This window comes from Rattus rattus, chromosome 1, assembly GCF_011064425.1.
Source record: "Rattus rattus isolate New Zealand chromosome 1, Rrattus_CSIRO_v1, whole genome shotgun sequence".
In the NCBI taxonomy this organism is placed as follows: Eukaryota; Metazoa; Chordata; class Mammalia; order Rodentia; family Muridae; genus Rattus; species Rattus rattus.
Window position 1 is genome coordinate 255,726,051 of NC_046154.1, and position 14,208 is coordinate 255,740,258.

General features: G+C 48.3%; 1 protein-coding gene across 2 annotated transcripts in view; it reads left to right on the forward strand.

Annotated features, from left to right (window-relative positions):
- Tbc1d22a (TBC1 domain family member 22A) overlaps nt 1–14,208 on the forward strand; it is a 291,146-nt gene that overhangs the window by 172,992 nt on the left and 103,946 nt on the right. For both annotated transcript variants that reach the window (XM_032919220.1, XM_032919227.1), the window contains exon 11: nt 11,915–12,042. In XM_032919220.1, coding sequence (XP_032775111.1) covers nt 11,915–12,042 — 128 coding nt within the window. The remainder of the gene's footprint in view (nt 1–11,914; nt 12,043–14,208) is intronic.

Sequence of the window (14,208 nt, forward strand, 5' to 3'; positions counted from 1 at the left end):
CAGGGGCTGGACCGCTTAGACAGGGACACGGAGAGTGTGATTTTGACCTTCTAACTGGAGAAATAGAGATCAAGTCAAGGAGAGACAGAGTGGTCCCCACTGAGTTTGTGGAAGACTTCAGTGAAACACATGGAAGCCACACTGTGTGGGTTACGGGAGGTTCGACTCTGGAGAAGCTCCTGATCACAGCAGCAGGGGCTGTGCGGAATGAAAGAACTAGGAAGAAGATGATGGGGTGACATGTGGTCTCAAGGAAGGTACAGACTGTGTACCCGTGATTGGTGTCTACTCTAGAGCAACAGGGAGAACACCCTAGGAGAAATGTACTGGCCTTCCAGAGAACATGGATGAAGCTAATAAGTTCTGAGAACTTGGGAGGCAAGCACAAAGTGAGCATTAGAGGCGAGCAAGTCAGACTGAGTCACCTCATGGTCAGAGTGCTCAGCCCCACTGGTAAAGGAAACTCTAAAGCAAACTGGACAAGGTCACAGCCCAGGCAGATGGCTTAGGAGCATCTCAGACCGAATGCAGTAGAGCCACATGCTCTGCCCCCTGGAAGGAAAACCCCAACGTTGCTAGGCAGAAAAAAGCATCCCAGAAACGGAGGCAGAGGGAACACTTTTAGACCAAAAAGTAAAAGAATCCCAAAGACAGCAGGAAGAACTCGAAAGTTAAAACTGAAACAGTGACAATGACAACCTCTGTGTGGGGAGAGACGGAGGAGAATCAGGAAAGCACAGCCCCATGCTGGCTGAGGAGGGACAGATTGGTGTCACAGGTCCTCATACTGTACGAGAGGCTGTGCAAAACACACAAAGGTGAACTGACAGGCACCTAGGCTGTGAACTGTATGGCCACAAGAAAGCTGAGCGTGGCCCAAGAGCTGTACTGGAGGCAAAGTGGAATCCTACGGCTGACGTGCTTACTACAGAAAGACAGGAAGACTGTGAAAGGTGAGCAGAGAATGATGGGACAAATGGAGCACCAGGGGCCATGCTCTGGGCTCCAGCTCAGCATGCAGAGAAGCACATGTCAATGGCCTTGCATGCCAGTCATCAGGCAGATCTGTCAGACTGGACTAAAAAGTAGGATTCATCTATGCGATTGATGAAAGAAGTTCATCTTAAATACAAAGACACGTGATTTAAAAATAATATGATCTCACGACACTCTAAACAAAGTGAAAGCCACTGTTCAAAGTTAGAGTTCAGAGTGAAGAACATAAGCTTTTATGCAGTATAATCATATACGTATTTACATATATGCTATAGAAACCTTCATAGTCAGTACATTAAACATTTTACAAAGTGGTCATTTTATAAGAGCAAAAGTCAGTCACCTGCTCCCACTACCAGGTATTAACGTGTGAACTGACAGTTTCAGAATACTCAGCACTGAATTCCAAACTTTTAAGAGGTGGATGTCTTTGTGGCATAGCTGCAGGGTTTGATCACTTCTCCTTAAGCAGCAGGACAGTAGACAGAGAACCAGTGAGGGCACACAGCACCCAGACAGCGCTGTCAGTAAGCTGCACCTGCCTGACCTACAGAGAATTCTCAGGGTGTGTATCTTACCACACACATCTGGACAGTGGACATCTCAGGGAGGCCGAGAGGATTTAAGAAATATGCAATATGCCTCTAAGAACAATGGAGCTAGTGTAGAATCTGTAGGCTATCTGAGAGATGCCCAATGAGTTCTAAATCAATCTATATTCCTTTAAGTAACCCAGTGAGAGTAGCCCATAGGCTAAATCACAAGGGGCATTAGGTGTTTTGATGTGAGTGAGCAGAAAAATGCAGAAATACAGCAGCACAGAAGTCATCAAACACAGACAATGTAGTGGGTAGAGGGAAACACATAGTACTAACACCCATTCCTGAAGGAGACCTGAGTTATCAAACCAGGGATCTCAACTCCTGATTTAAAGAGCTGGGGTGGGTCGTTAGGCAGAATATCTTAGAGTTTTACTGCTGTGAAGAGACCTCATGACCAAGGCAACTCTTAAAAGGACAGCATTTAGTTGGGGCTGGCTTATAGGTTCAGAGGTTCAGTCTTCAAGGCGGGAACATGGCAGTATCCAGGCAGGCATCATACAGGAGGAGCTGAGAGTTCTACATCTTCATCTGAAGACTGCTAGCAGAATATGGGATTCCAGGCAGCTAGGACAAAGGTCTTAAAGCCCAAGCCCACAGTGACACACCTACTCCAACAAGGCAACACCTATTTCAACAACACCTCCAAATAGTGCCACCCCCTGGGCTAAGCATATACAAACCATCACATGGAGTGGATCCAAAAGCTTATTTAGAAAAAGTCAATAAACAGGTGCTTATAGTTAACTGTTCAGGGAAAACAAACAAACAGACAAACAAACAAACAAACAAACTGCAGTATGAGGCTGGGACAGTCACCACTGTGCAGGTTCCCTAAGCATGAAGGAAATGCGGACTGTCGCCTACACATTTGACCATGTTATAAGACATGTGTAGTTTTCTACAAACAGAATGACACATCCAGCTAGTCCTAGAAGAAAGGGGGGGGTGTTCTGAACTTCCCCAGATTTTGAAAGCAAATGAGCCAGAGCTTAATTTAAATCTTCCTTCAAAGAAGACTCTAGGCCTCCACTGAAAAGCATTCAGCAAAGAATAATGGATTCTACATGGGCTACAGGGAAAATAAAATAAACAGGGGCACGTGTTTCCCAGTTTATTCCATAAGGTTGGTGTTTCTCTTATTCTCAAACTTTAAACGGTGCTTCTAAAGGAAGAACTACAGACCAGTATCCTCCATGAACATAACTGAGCAAAACTTTTAGCAAATCAAATCAAACACAGCATTAAAAGAATAATATATCATTGTGACATGTGCTGTATCCTCCAATGCATGGCTGATTTAACTGTTGGAAAAGCCTCTGATATAGTCCATTATGTTAAAATATCAAAAAAGGACAGACCCATAAAATTATCTCAGTGTGTGCAGGAGAAGCATTTGACAAAGCCCAGTGTTCGTTCTTAATGAAAGCCAGCAGTAATCCGGGAGTGGAGGGGAACTTCCTAACTCTGCCAGAGGGTTTCTGCAAAAGCCTGCAGCCGAACTCAGACAGGCGGTGTGAGTCTGAATGCTTCTCTAGGTCTGTTCATTCTCCCCACTGCTATTCAGCATGCATACAGGTAGTCCAGCCAGTGCACAGAGGCAAAACCGGCAAATGGAAGCACACACGGTGCATGAATGCCCCCAGGCTGCAAAAGGAGAAAGGAAATCCCTTCATCTTTTGAGAGCTAGTGGAAGCAACAAAAGAACTGACTAGAACCCGGAGGAGAGTTTCGTAAAACTTCAGGACACCAGGCCAGCACACAGAAATAATGTTTCTGTGTAATAGCATGAAGAAATCGGCAATTGAGTAGGCTGGGCAGATCGCTCAGATGGTGCATCTGAGTTTGATACTCAGAACGCACAGGAAAAGGATAGGCATGGCAGTGTGTGCTTGTAATCCCAGTGTTGGGGAGGGAGGGACAGGGGTTACCTGCAGCTTACTAGCCAACCAGCCTGCTTACTTGGTGAGTTAGTTCCAGGCCAGCAAGAGACCTTGGATGGTACATTCCAGGTTGAGTGCCTGTGTACACACATGTATACACATAGACAGTAGCAGATGAGTGTGAATAAACACCACTGGTTACTATAGCATAGAAATGTGAAGCTTATCAGGAAAACACAATATGGCTACAAAACTACAACTGAGAAAATTCAGAATGCCCCAGTCTTGCCCGTAGACTTGGAAAGTCAGGGTATTAAATAACGTTTTCCCTTACTGACTGCATATTCAGCTCAATCCTGGTTAAGATCCCAGCCTGCTTTCTGCAGAAAGGGGCACACTGATCTTGTAGTTCTCAGGCAGATCCGGAGCCTCTGGCATACCTGGGCGTACCCAGCAAGATGAACAACACGCTAGGTCCAGGTTTGTCTGAATTCAAGAGTGGTGGGTGATCAAGGTCATGCATTAGTGACACTGAGCCAAAGAGCACTGGGATGGAAAAGCATTTGGAGGGAGCTGCATGTAAGGACAATTGATTTCCACAAAGGCAGGAAGGAAATTCATTGGCAGAATACACACACTATGTTAAGGAACTTGCATCATGCCCTTTCCACCTTAAAAAGTGAACTTGAATGGCGGAGGCCCTTTAAACCTCAGGGTCTATAGCTTACAGGGACAGAGGCTTTGTGCGTGATGTTAGGTATTGGAGTCGATTCTTAGCAAAGAAAGCCATCCACACCAGGAAGCATAAGGAGATTTGGATAGATATCAAAATTAAACAGTGTTCGTCAGATGCTTCCATCCAAAGTGAGGAGAGCTGCCTTCCAGATGCTCCAGTCAGTTTTCGGATCTTTAGAGTGTCATCTCTTGAGGGTTGTATGAGATGAGGCCTAGGCAGATTGTTCAGCTGGCAGAGTGCCTGTCACATTAGCATGAAAGCCTGAGTTCAGACTCCCACCCTCCTATATAAAGCCGTGTATCACGGCTAGGTGTGGCTGTGCATGACTTCAATCCCAGATACGGGGAAGTGGAGACAGAAGGTAGAGAGGGATTGAGGAAGCCACCTCCACGCACACACGCACGCGTGTACACACACACACACACACACACACACACACACACACACACACACACACACACACACACACACGCACGCACGCTGAATGGAAAGGAGTCAGGAACTAAGTCTCATGGAGCTTCCTTCTAGCTACCCTGTCATCTGCCCTGCTTCTCTTCTGCAGGCGTTGCTGATCTGTCATGGAGAGTGCAGTTAGACCTACTGAGTGCCGGGCATTCAGGAAACTCAGCGCCACCTTTTCCACCCAAACCTGTTTGGTTGTTAGCCCTGACCTGGAGGGGCTTACCGAGATGCTTATGAGCACATCTGTGAAGCAAGAGTGATCTAATGCCTAGTTGCTTAGCTCCGTGTAGCTTTAGAAGAACCTGTGTTTTAGATTATGTTACTGTCAAAACATAGACCTTAATGCCTCTGAGCTGAGAAGACTGTGTGCTGGGGTGTCAGGTCCATGCTGATGCTATGCAGCCTGCCAGGAGGCTTGATTATATTCTGGGCTCATGGTCACTGGGGTCCCAAGAATGAGAGGTATTGTCTCCTTCCTGCAAGGCCTAGGCCTGAGTATGTTGTGCCTCCTTCCTGGGGCAGAAATGGCCATGTTACGTTTGCCTGCCTTGCAACATTGTGCTTTCCGGGTCTGACTGCCTCACCGACTCACTGTGTCGAGCACCTTAAGAAGACAGCAGTCCTGTGCCTTGACGACCTTGTTAAAATAACCCTCGGAGGAATTGTTTTGAAGGAATGCATTTGGCTTCTACCCTAAGGTCTGCTGGGGATATGCCCATTGGGGCATTTGATGGAGTATATTTACTCTCTGAATGCCTAGCTTGGTGGCCACCATACTTCTGATGCTATCCATCTAGAATTAGAGTCAGTTTACAAGTGATAGGATGAGGCCACCATGGCCACTTTCCTCCCACATGCCAGCCATATTCTGACTGGTTCAGAATTCAACAATGTCCTCAACCCTTAAAGCTAGCTAGCTTTTTGGAGTGGCTCATTAGATCTAGGAAGTACCCCAGTTTAATGTGGGGCATGGGCCAGGAGGATCAACCCAATGAAGAGATGCATACGGTAGAGTCTATTGTAGGGAGCTCTATGCCTGCCCCTGTGGCATCAGGACCAACACTTCTCCACTGAATCGTAGTGCTGACCTCCTAAGAATCTCCACAAAGCCAGCTCCGGAGAACTCCCATGGCATACAGTTTGGATATGTAGTGGTACTCACAGTCCAGCTTCCCTCTCCTTCCCAGGGTCTAGCAAGGCTCCTGGTTTAGGTGACCAGTCCCCATCCCCCAGAACCGTCTGAACCTACCAGGAACTCGATTAGTATGACAGAGACAGGCTAGGTTTTCAAGGCCTGTCAGGACCTGGTACAGGGACTGGTGAGCTGCTCATTACACAGTAGGGCAGCCTCTGTGTGAGGCTATAATTTACCAGGCTCTCATCTGCCTCCTGACCTCCTGGGATGACTTTGAGGGGCAGGAAACCCTTCCAGCCTCTCTGGTCTGAGCCCTGGGCTCAGGAGCAGCAGTGAGAATCTTGGGATTTCTCCCTTGCCTGATCAGCACATTTCCGAAATGGTGTTAAGATTTTCTAAATAAATCTCATTTCCTATTGATTTCCATTACGATTTCTGAGGAAAATGTTTTTTTCTTTTTCCTGAGGAAGTTATCTGGCCATTCCTAGAGTGTAGTGACGTGTTTGTCGGAAGTGTTGCAGCTCATTAGGTGGCAGTACAGGTCACTTGTGTTCCTGGGCATTCAGACTTTCCTAAACCAGATAATCTCCAGGAGCAGAACTGAGCCTGACCTGAGCTTCAGGGCTGGCCCAGAGGCTCTTCCAACCCAGCCTTCCACCCCCGGGAGCCTTGCTTCGCTCTTCTGTCCCCTTAGGCCAAGAAGGAGCAAGAGCCACCCTCCTTGACTAGAGCCCTGAGCTCGTAAGGTCTACTCCTGTTTGTTGATTGAAGCAGCCTGCTTTTCTCAGGCCTAGTCCTCAGAGCCCTGGTCCTCAAATCCCCGATCCCCACAGCCCTGGTCTCCATGGTCCTGCCTGCACAGCCCTGACCTGTGTGACTCCATAGCCCTTGCTTGCTGTAAGCCATCTGTTTGAATCTTCTCCCACTTCCAGCCTTTTTGTCATTTTTCTGAGCACACTCTACTGAGTACACTTGGTTTGCTGGCCTTGCTGAGAGGAAGCCTGGCTGTTTTCTCAGGGAGGGTGTTTGCTGCTATTGTCACCTCCAGTGATTGGTCACTTTCTGAAATTGGGCACCAGGATTTCTTCTCCAGTCCTTGGTTTGGCCTCTCCTCCTGTCACTGTGATGCAGGGCATGTCCCCAGGTCCTCCAGCTGGCTGGTGTGTTGGGTGCAGCACCCATTTAGGACCCGACTCTTCTTGTGGCAGAGAAGCAGCTTTGTCGTGCAGAGGCCCTGCCTCGACTGCGTTGGTTGCTCTTGTTTCTGTGCTTTTTTTATCCTCCTAACTGACGAGCTGATCAGAATCTTTCCCTTTAATCAAAGCTCCTTCCAGCCAGGCCCAGCAAATGCAGGCGGTGTTCAGTCTGCCCTCAGCTAAGCACAGGGATTGAAAGATTTCTTTGTCGGATATCTAAATGTGGGCCATTGTGTCTGCTCTTTCCACAAATAAATCTTTGTTGCCTGGTCCCGTGTCAATACTGCTAACCTGTAGCGGGAGCTCCAGGGTGCTGTGTGTTTACATAATTTACCTGCACTTGCAGTCCAGGAGACTAGATGCTTTCTGCAGGATTTCAGCTTATGGACCCACTGTTGAAAGCACCGAGGTGAGCGGTCTGCAGGCTGTGGCTGCTGTCCCTTCTGATGACTTTACAGCAGTGCCCCTTGCCCTGCCACACAGGACATTTTGGCTTGAAAGATGATAGTAATTATGTCTGCTCACTCATTCATTATGCTTGAATCCTGATTGCCAGTGAAATAGAAATTCTGGTTTTGGAATTATTGCTGACCAGATTCCTTTATCAGTGAGAGAGCATGAGCTCACAGTCACTTATAAAACAAGAGAGAAAAGTCATTTCAGCACACATGTTTGCAGTTCTGATGTATAGAAGTCGGAAGTTATGCCTAGTATTTAGCAGTCTATCTTACACTATGTTTAGAATAGGCGGCAGCCCTGTCAGAGACTCATTATGCACATTAGAAGCTGGCTGGAGAGCTGGTGGCTGGTCCACTTTCTCATTCATTACCTGTTTCCCAAGTAGCATGCAGTCAGTGAAGAATGGCGGCTTCCCTGTGATCAAGGATACTGTCCAGGTAGCTTATAAGCTGAGCATTCCATCTGTCAGTGCTTAGCCCACACATTAGCACACTGGACACAGTACTCACAGGAGTCCCCATGATTTCATGTTGTTTGCTCACCACCTAATGAGTGTAGCCTTTGCCCTTTTGCAAACTCCTAGGAGTTCAAGGTTCCACATTGAGCAGAAGAGAAGGCCAGGTGCTCAGAAGCTTGGTCACATAGATAGCCGAGAGGCTCCAACCCTGTCCTGCTTGGCTCTTGGAGGAGAGGAGCAGCTTGCCATCCAGTGGCTTGGTTTCGCAGACAGCCCTGGTGTAGAGGGCTCCTGATGTATTCTCTCTGGGGAATGATGCTCTGCAAGCCTTCCTCTGCAAGGGTAGACCAGTGCCCTTACGTAGGCACATAAGCAGTAACTATTGCTGTCAGTGTTGTGGTCATTCTGCAGGACTGGTGCTCTGCAAAGGCAGATGCCCACGCCTGGGCCTATCATGCACCCCTGGTAGAACTTGTCCTTACCAAGTCAGCCATCCCTGGGGGTTGCAGCTTTCTGGTTCCTGTGCCTGCTTTTTATAGGGCAGAAAGGGTTGCTTTTCTGCTAGGTTACTCTGATGATAGATCGTCCAGAAATGTATTTAATTTTTCAGAGTAGTTTCTGGCTAGTTTGTCTTAGAAAAGTGCTGCCTGCCTGCGGGGTGCATGTCAGAACTATTTGTTTTCCAGGTCCTAAGATTCCTACCTTCCCCATGGTGGGTGGGCTGCTGGGGTAGAGGCAGCATAGGAGGCTGTGGCTCCTGGATACAAGTCCCTGTGGTGACTCATTTTCTCCTCTTTACCCTCTCTTAATCTTCTGTGGAGATTTCCAGGGTCAGCTGTTTCCTTGACACAGAAAGTCTCCAAGGAGACCATCTCTGTGTCTCCAAGGAAACTATTCCCTTGAATAGTTGAGTCTAACCATGAAGACCTGGCAGTCACTTAGTATGTCCATCTCAGGAAGGGATGATGGCATGGCTGCTGACCCCTTGTCTTAGTTAGGGTTTTATTGCTGTGAACAGACACCATGATCAATGCAATTTTATAAAGGACAACATTTAATTGAGGCTTACAGGTTCAGAGGTTCAGTCCATTATCATCAAGGTGGGAACATGGCAGCATCCAGGCAGGCATGGTGCAGGAGGAGCTGAGTTCCACATCTTCACCTGAAGGAAGCCAGGAACAGACTGACATCCTCAGGCAGCTAGGAGGAGGGTCTCCAAGCCCACCCCACAGTGACACACTTCCTCCAACAAGGCTACACCTTCTAATAGTGCCACTACCTGGCCAAGCATATGCAGACCATCACAGCCCTTCACTGACGTCCCCATGGCAGCTGAAGGTAGAAGCGAGGCCAGCTGTAGCCTGATAGTAGTGGATCATGGTGGCTGGGAGTGAGCAGTGGAACCAGGGCGCCTGCCTGGGACCTCTGCTCTGGCCTCAGCTACACTGCCCGCAGACTGCCCTCATTGCCTACCATTTCCAGATGCCAGGGTTTCCTCCCCAGTGCTGCCACCACCCTTGGACTATGGGTCCCGTAACAGCCACCTGCATATTCATGAAAGCTCATTCCTCATGCTCCCGTGTAGAAAGAACCTTGTTCAGTAAATTCAGTCATTTTCTAAACTGCTGGTTTGCAAGTGTTCATCAGATTTGAATTTCACATCAACTGCAGCGCCCTGCTTCAGTGCGCTGGGCCACAGCCGAGGCTGCTGCTGTCCCAACAGATGTGCCCTTGGGAGCTGCAAAGGTTGCTGGGATGAAGAGCCACTTGAGCCCTTGGGTCTTTCTGTCAGTTCAGTTTTGTAGCTACAGCTAATTTCAGGCTGGAAAGAATTTTTGTCTTGTTTAAGAAAAAATGTACCTATATAGAATTAGGAAGTTGATTAATCCTGTTTGCGCAGGTCTGTACCAGACTTGGTTAATAAACAGACTCCAGAGTCTGCAGTAATGGATACAGCTGGAAGAGCTAGCATGCAGGCAGCTCCATTGCCCAGCAGCATGATGGGGTCAGGCCTCCTCCTGCTGGGCCTGGAGGCCTGGCCCTTAGTCTTTTCCTGCAGAAGCAGCATATGGCAAACACACAGAGACCTCTGTGTCCCTCTGCTTCTTAGATCAGGAACATTTCCCTGGGAGTTTCAGGACCATCACTCCACCCAGTGTTCTTTCCTGAGGGTCTTAGGGATATCACTTCCTGGGTCCCTTTCCTCAAAGTCTTAGGGCCCTTTTCTTTCTTAGTACATTACCCCAGCCTCTGTGACGACCGGAGGGAACATGGCTGCTTTCATCAGCTCTGTTCTGTAGCTATGCACTGTGTTTTAACTGATCTTGAATTGCTTTCTATTTCTCATCATTAATAAGGGCCTAGTCTCTAAGCTTTCTCGCTAGACCCAGCCTGTTTGCTGATACTATAGCGAAATACCTACAACTGCTTACTGATAAGAGGCTAAGTTAGCTCTCGGGTCCAGAGATTCACACATAGGACACTGGCGTCAGTTCATCTCTGATGAGGACATGTGTCATCATGGTGGCGCTAAAGTTGTGAGAGGAACAGCTCACGCTGTGGAACAGGAGCCAAAGAGGAGGTCAGAAAATGGCCAGGCTCCTCTTCTGTGACAGGCCCCTTGTTGAGAACCAACCAGGGTTCTGTGAGAGCTGCATTTGAGTCCCTCCTGAGGGCAAGCCTTCCTTAACATAAGGACCTCCTGTAAAACCTTTTTCTTTTTCTTTTCTTTTTTTTTCCGGAGCTGAGGACTGAACCCAGGGCCTTGCTCTTGCTAGGCAGGCACGCTACCACTGAGCTAAATCCCCAACCCCTTAAAGGTTTCATTATCTCTTTCCATTGCATAGCAAGGACCCAGCCTCCAGCACATGGACCCTGAGGGGACAAAGCACCGCCAAACTGGCTCAGTGCCGGGAGCTTCCTGCCCCAGAAGAGGACAGCAGTGGGCAGAGAGTGCAGGGACTGCCTGCCTGCTGAGGCCTTGCTTTTCTAGGACCAGCCCATCGCTCCCTCCTGTGGGCCTGACATGTCCTCACCAAGCAGTGCAGTTCAGTGTGTACATTCTTACACGGAAACGAGTCATCTGTAAGATGCACAGCAAGCACAGGGCAGGCTTCTCCCCTCAGTCGTTGGGAAAGCCTTATTTTTGAGATGTAGCTAAAAGTTAGCTGGTAGGGGTCTGTGCTGACTAATTTTATATCAACTTAATACAAGCTAGAATTATCTGGAAAGGAGGGAACCTGAGTTGAGAAAAATACCTCTATAAGATCTGGCTGTAGGGCATTTTCTTAATTAGTGTTTGTTGGGGGAAGGCCTAGCCCATTGTGGGTGGTGCTGTCCTGGGCTGGTGGTCCTAGGTTCTTTAGGAAAACATAAGTCATGATGAACAAGCCAGCAAGCATCACTCCTCCGTGATCTCTGCATCAGCTCCTGCCTCTAGGCTCCTGCCCTGCTCAAGTTCCTGCCCTCACTACCTTTGATAATGAACTGTTGTATGAAACTGAGTGAGGTAAACCCTTCCCTCCCCTAGTTGCTTTTGTTTGTGGCATTTCATCTCAGCAATAATAACCCTAAATAAGTCAGGATCCATACTTTGGGGACAATGTTTAGAAGCCTGGCTCTCTGTGAAGCCCAGTTGTTTTTAGTCCTTAGTCCTGCATCTAGACGCTGCCTGGTCTGGACAGAAGCAGGTTTCTGGGTCTGTGTACAGGAGGGATGGTGCCTGGGTTAGGATGGGATCTCTAGAAGCTTGATGGCTCAGTTCCTTGTCTCTCCTTTAGCCCCTTTACTGGAGTTACAAATGGTGGTGAACTGTCATCTGGGTGCTAGACATTGAATCCAGGTCCTCTGCAAGAGCACTGAGTGCCCCAATCACAGAGCCATCTCTCCAGCCCTTAATTGTTCTCTTGAAGAGTGGGCTCTGGGGCCCTTCCTTGATGGAATTAGTCCTTTGACCCAGGCTCCCCTGACAGCCTGTGCTTGTGTTGTATAGAGCGAGTCCACCGGCATCTGGACGGGCACGAGGTGAGGTACCTGCAGTTTGCCTTCCGCTGGATGAACAACCTGCTGATGCGGGAACTGCCCCTGCGCTGCACCATCCGCCTGTGGGACACCTACCAGGTGAGCACCGGCCATGGCCCCAGCCCCGCCCTGCCTCCTCCTACGCTGCATTTCCTGCCGAATATCTTCTCCATTGCAACAAAGCCTTAACAGAATACTCTAGCTCTGGCGTTCCTGTCATCTGGCTATATGTAGAACAAGGACAAGGACCTTCTAAGATTCTCCTTGTCACCTGATTGCACTCCAGCTGGTGGTGACAGTCCCCTCCATTCTCACTGGCAATTTACATTTTAAGCAGAGTTAAACTGTAAGTATGGCCTAGTAATCATGTACCTTTGCTGTACACCGAGCAGCTCTTCCAGGAACTTCACACTCGGGACTCACGTGTTGTCTATGTTTTGAGTTACTTACAATAAAGATTTAAAGAAATCCTCAGACAGATGCAGCACAATATGAAATTTTCCACTCTTCACCAATTTTGATGAAATTCATGTCTTGAGGAGATTGAGTTTTCTGGAAGCATCCGCCTTGGCTCCCCTGAGTGTCCATTGCTTATTCTAGTCTCTTTTCGTTTTGTGTGTGAGGCCTGCTGAAGCTGCCCTGTGTGCGTGGGGTGCGGGCACTGGCTCACAAAATCCAGCAATGCCGCCTGGGGAGAGGCATCAGATCTCCACAGAGTTAGGAAGGAAGCACCAAGTGAGTTTCCCTTTTACAGTAAAAGATCAAGTTCTCCCTGCTGTGAGAGCCCTGGATGGGCTCTGTGCCAGGGATTTGCAAAGGGGGCACTGCACTGGTGCTGGGCGCAGGTCTAGAAGATAGGGCTCCGGGTAGCATGTGTAGAATAAGGTGGCATGTGTCCAGGCTTTGCATAGTACTCAGTGTTAGAACCGTGCACATGGGCATACAGGACCCTTGCACAACAAAACTAAACCCTTAGGAAGGGGGTCTTTGGTTTAGAAGTGGCAGCATATTGGTCTGGGTGCTGTTGGGCCAGTGTGTCTACCATCTCTGCCTTAGTTTGGAACTCCCTTGAATGGAGCATCACCCTTCATTCTGAATGCTGGTGGTGCATCGGTGTGTCCGTTTGTGTACAGTTTTGTTTTGTTTTGTTTTTCCTAATACCTATAATGAGAGTTAATGCTGTCAACTTGATGGGATCTAGAGTTACCTAAGGGTCAGCCTCTGGGCCTCCCTGTGAGAGAGTATTTACATTAGGCCAGCCTCTGGACAAGTCTCTGAGAGCTCATGTAGGTTAGGTTGAGGTGGGAAGGCTCCTCCCAGCCGAGAGACTGAATGAAAAGGAGGCGGGATCTGAACCTCAGCACCCCTAGCTCACTGCTTCCTGATGCAGATGTCATGTGACTAGTTGCCAACACGATGGCCTGTACCCTTGATCTGTGAGCCAAGCAAAGCCATTCTCCCTCAAGCTGCTTTGCTGGGTGTGTTTTGAAGCAATGGGACAAGTGGCTAAAACTGCCTTCGGTCTGCTCTGCCTCCTGTGTTCTGTGGTCCATCATGGAGGCCTGTGTGGTAATGTTCTATGAGCTGTGTGGTTGTCTGTGTTTTCATGGCAGAGCATGTTCCTGATTTGTAGGTTTTCTACCCAGGACTTGGCACTACAGAGTTCCCATTCAGAGAGACTAGCTGGGAATTAAAGCCTTACCTGCAGCTGTTTGGCTGAAGTAGCTGTCAGTCCAGTGCATCGATTAGCTTTCTGTCGGATGGCAGGAAACAAAACCTAATATCCTGTAAATTGCAAATGCTCTCATTCCTGTGATTGCTTAGGCTATTCATGACCCAGGCCTGCTCATTAAGCTCAGAGTTCCTTGCAATTCTGTCCCATTATGAATAAAGCTGGTATCAAGTCAATCACACTTCGAGCAGACAGAAGACAGATCAGTTCAGCCATGTCCTGCACTGTTTCCCTGAAGTGCTCAGTTGGCATTCAGACTTTGAGAATACTCATGACCTCTTCTTCATTGAGTTAATTTTCCTGCAATTTAATTTTGTCATGAATCATCTCCTTTGTATCAGAGCTCCTTTTTGAACAGATAGGACCCTGGTCATAAGCCTTTCTCATCTTAAAGTCAGTGGGTTTCTATTTTCCAGGGCTGAGCTGCCTTTTCTGGCACCGGAAGCACATGGCCATCCTCAGACAACGGATGAGCAGTCACTCTGTATAGCTGGATGTTTATTGGCTATGCCATCCCTACAGTGTGGCTTAAG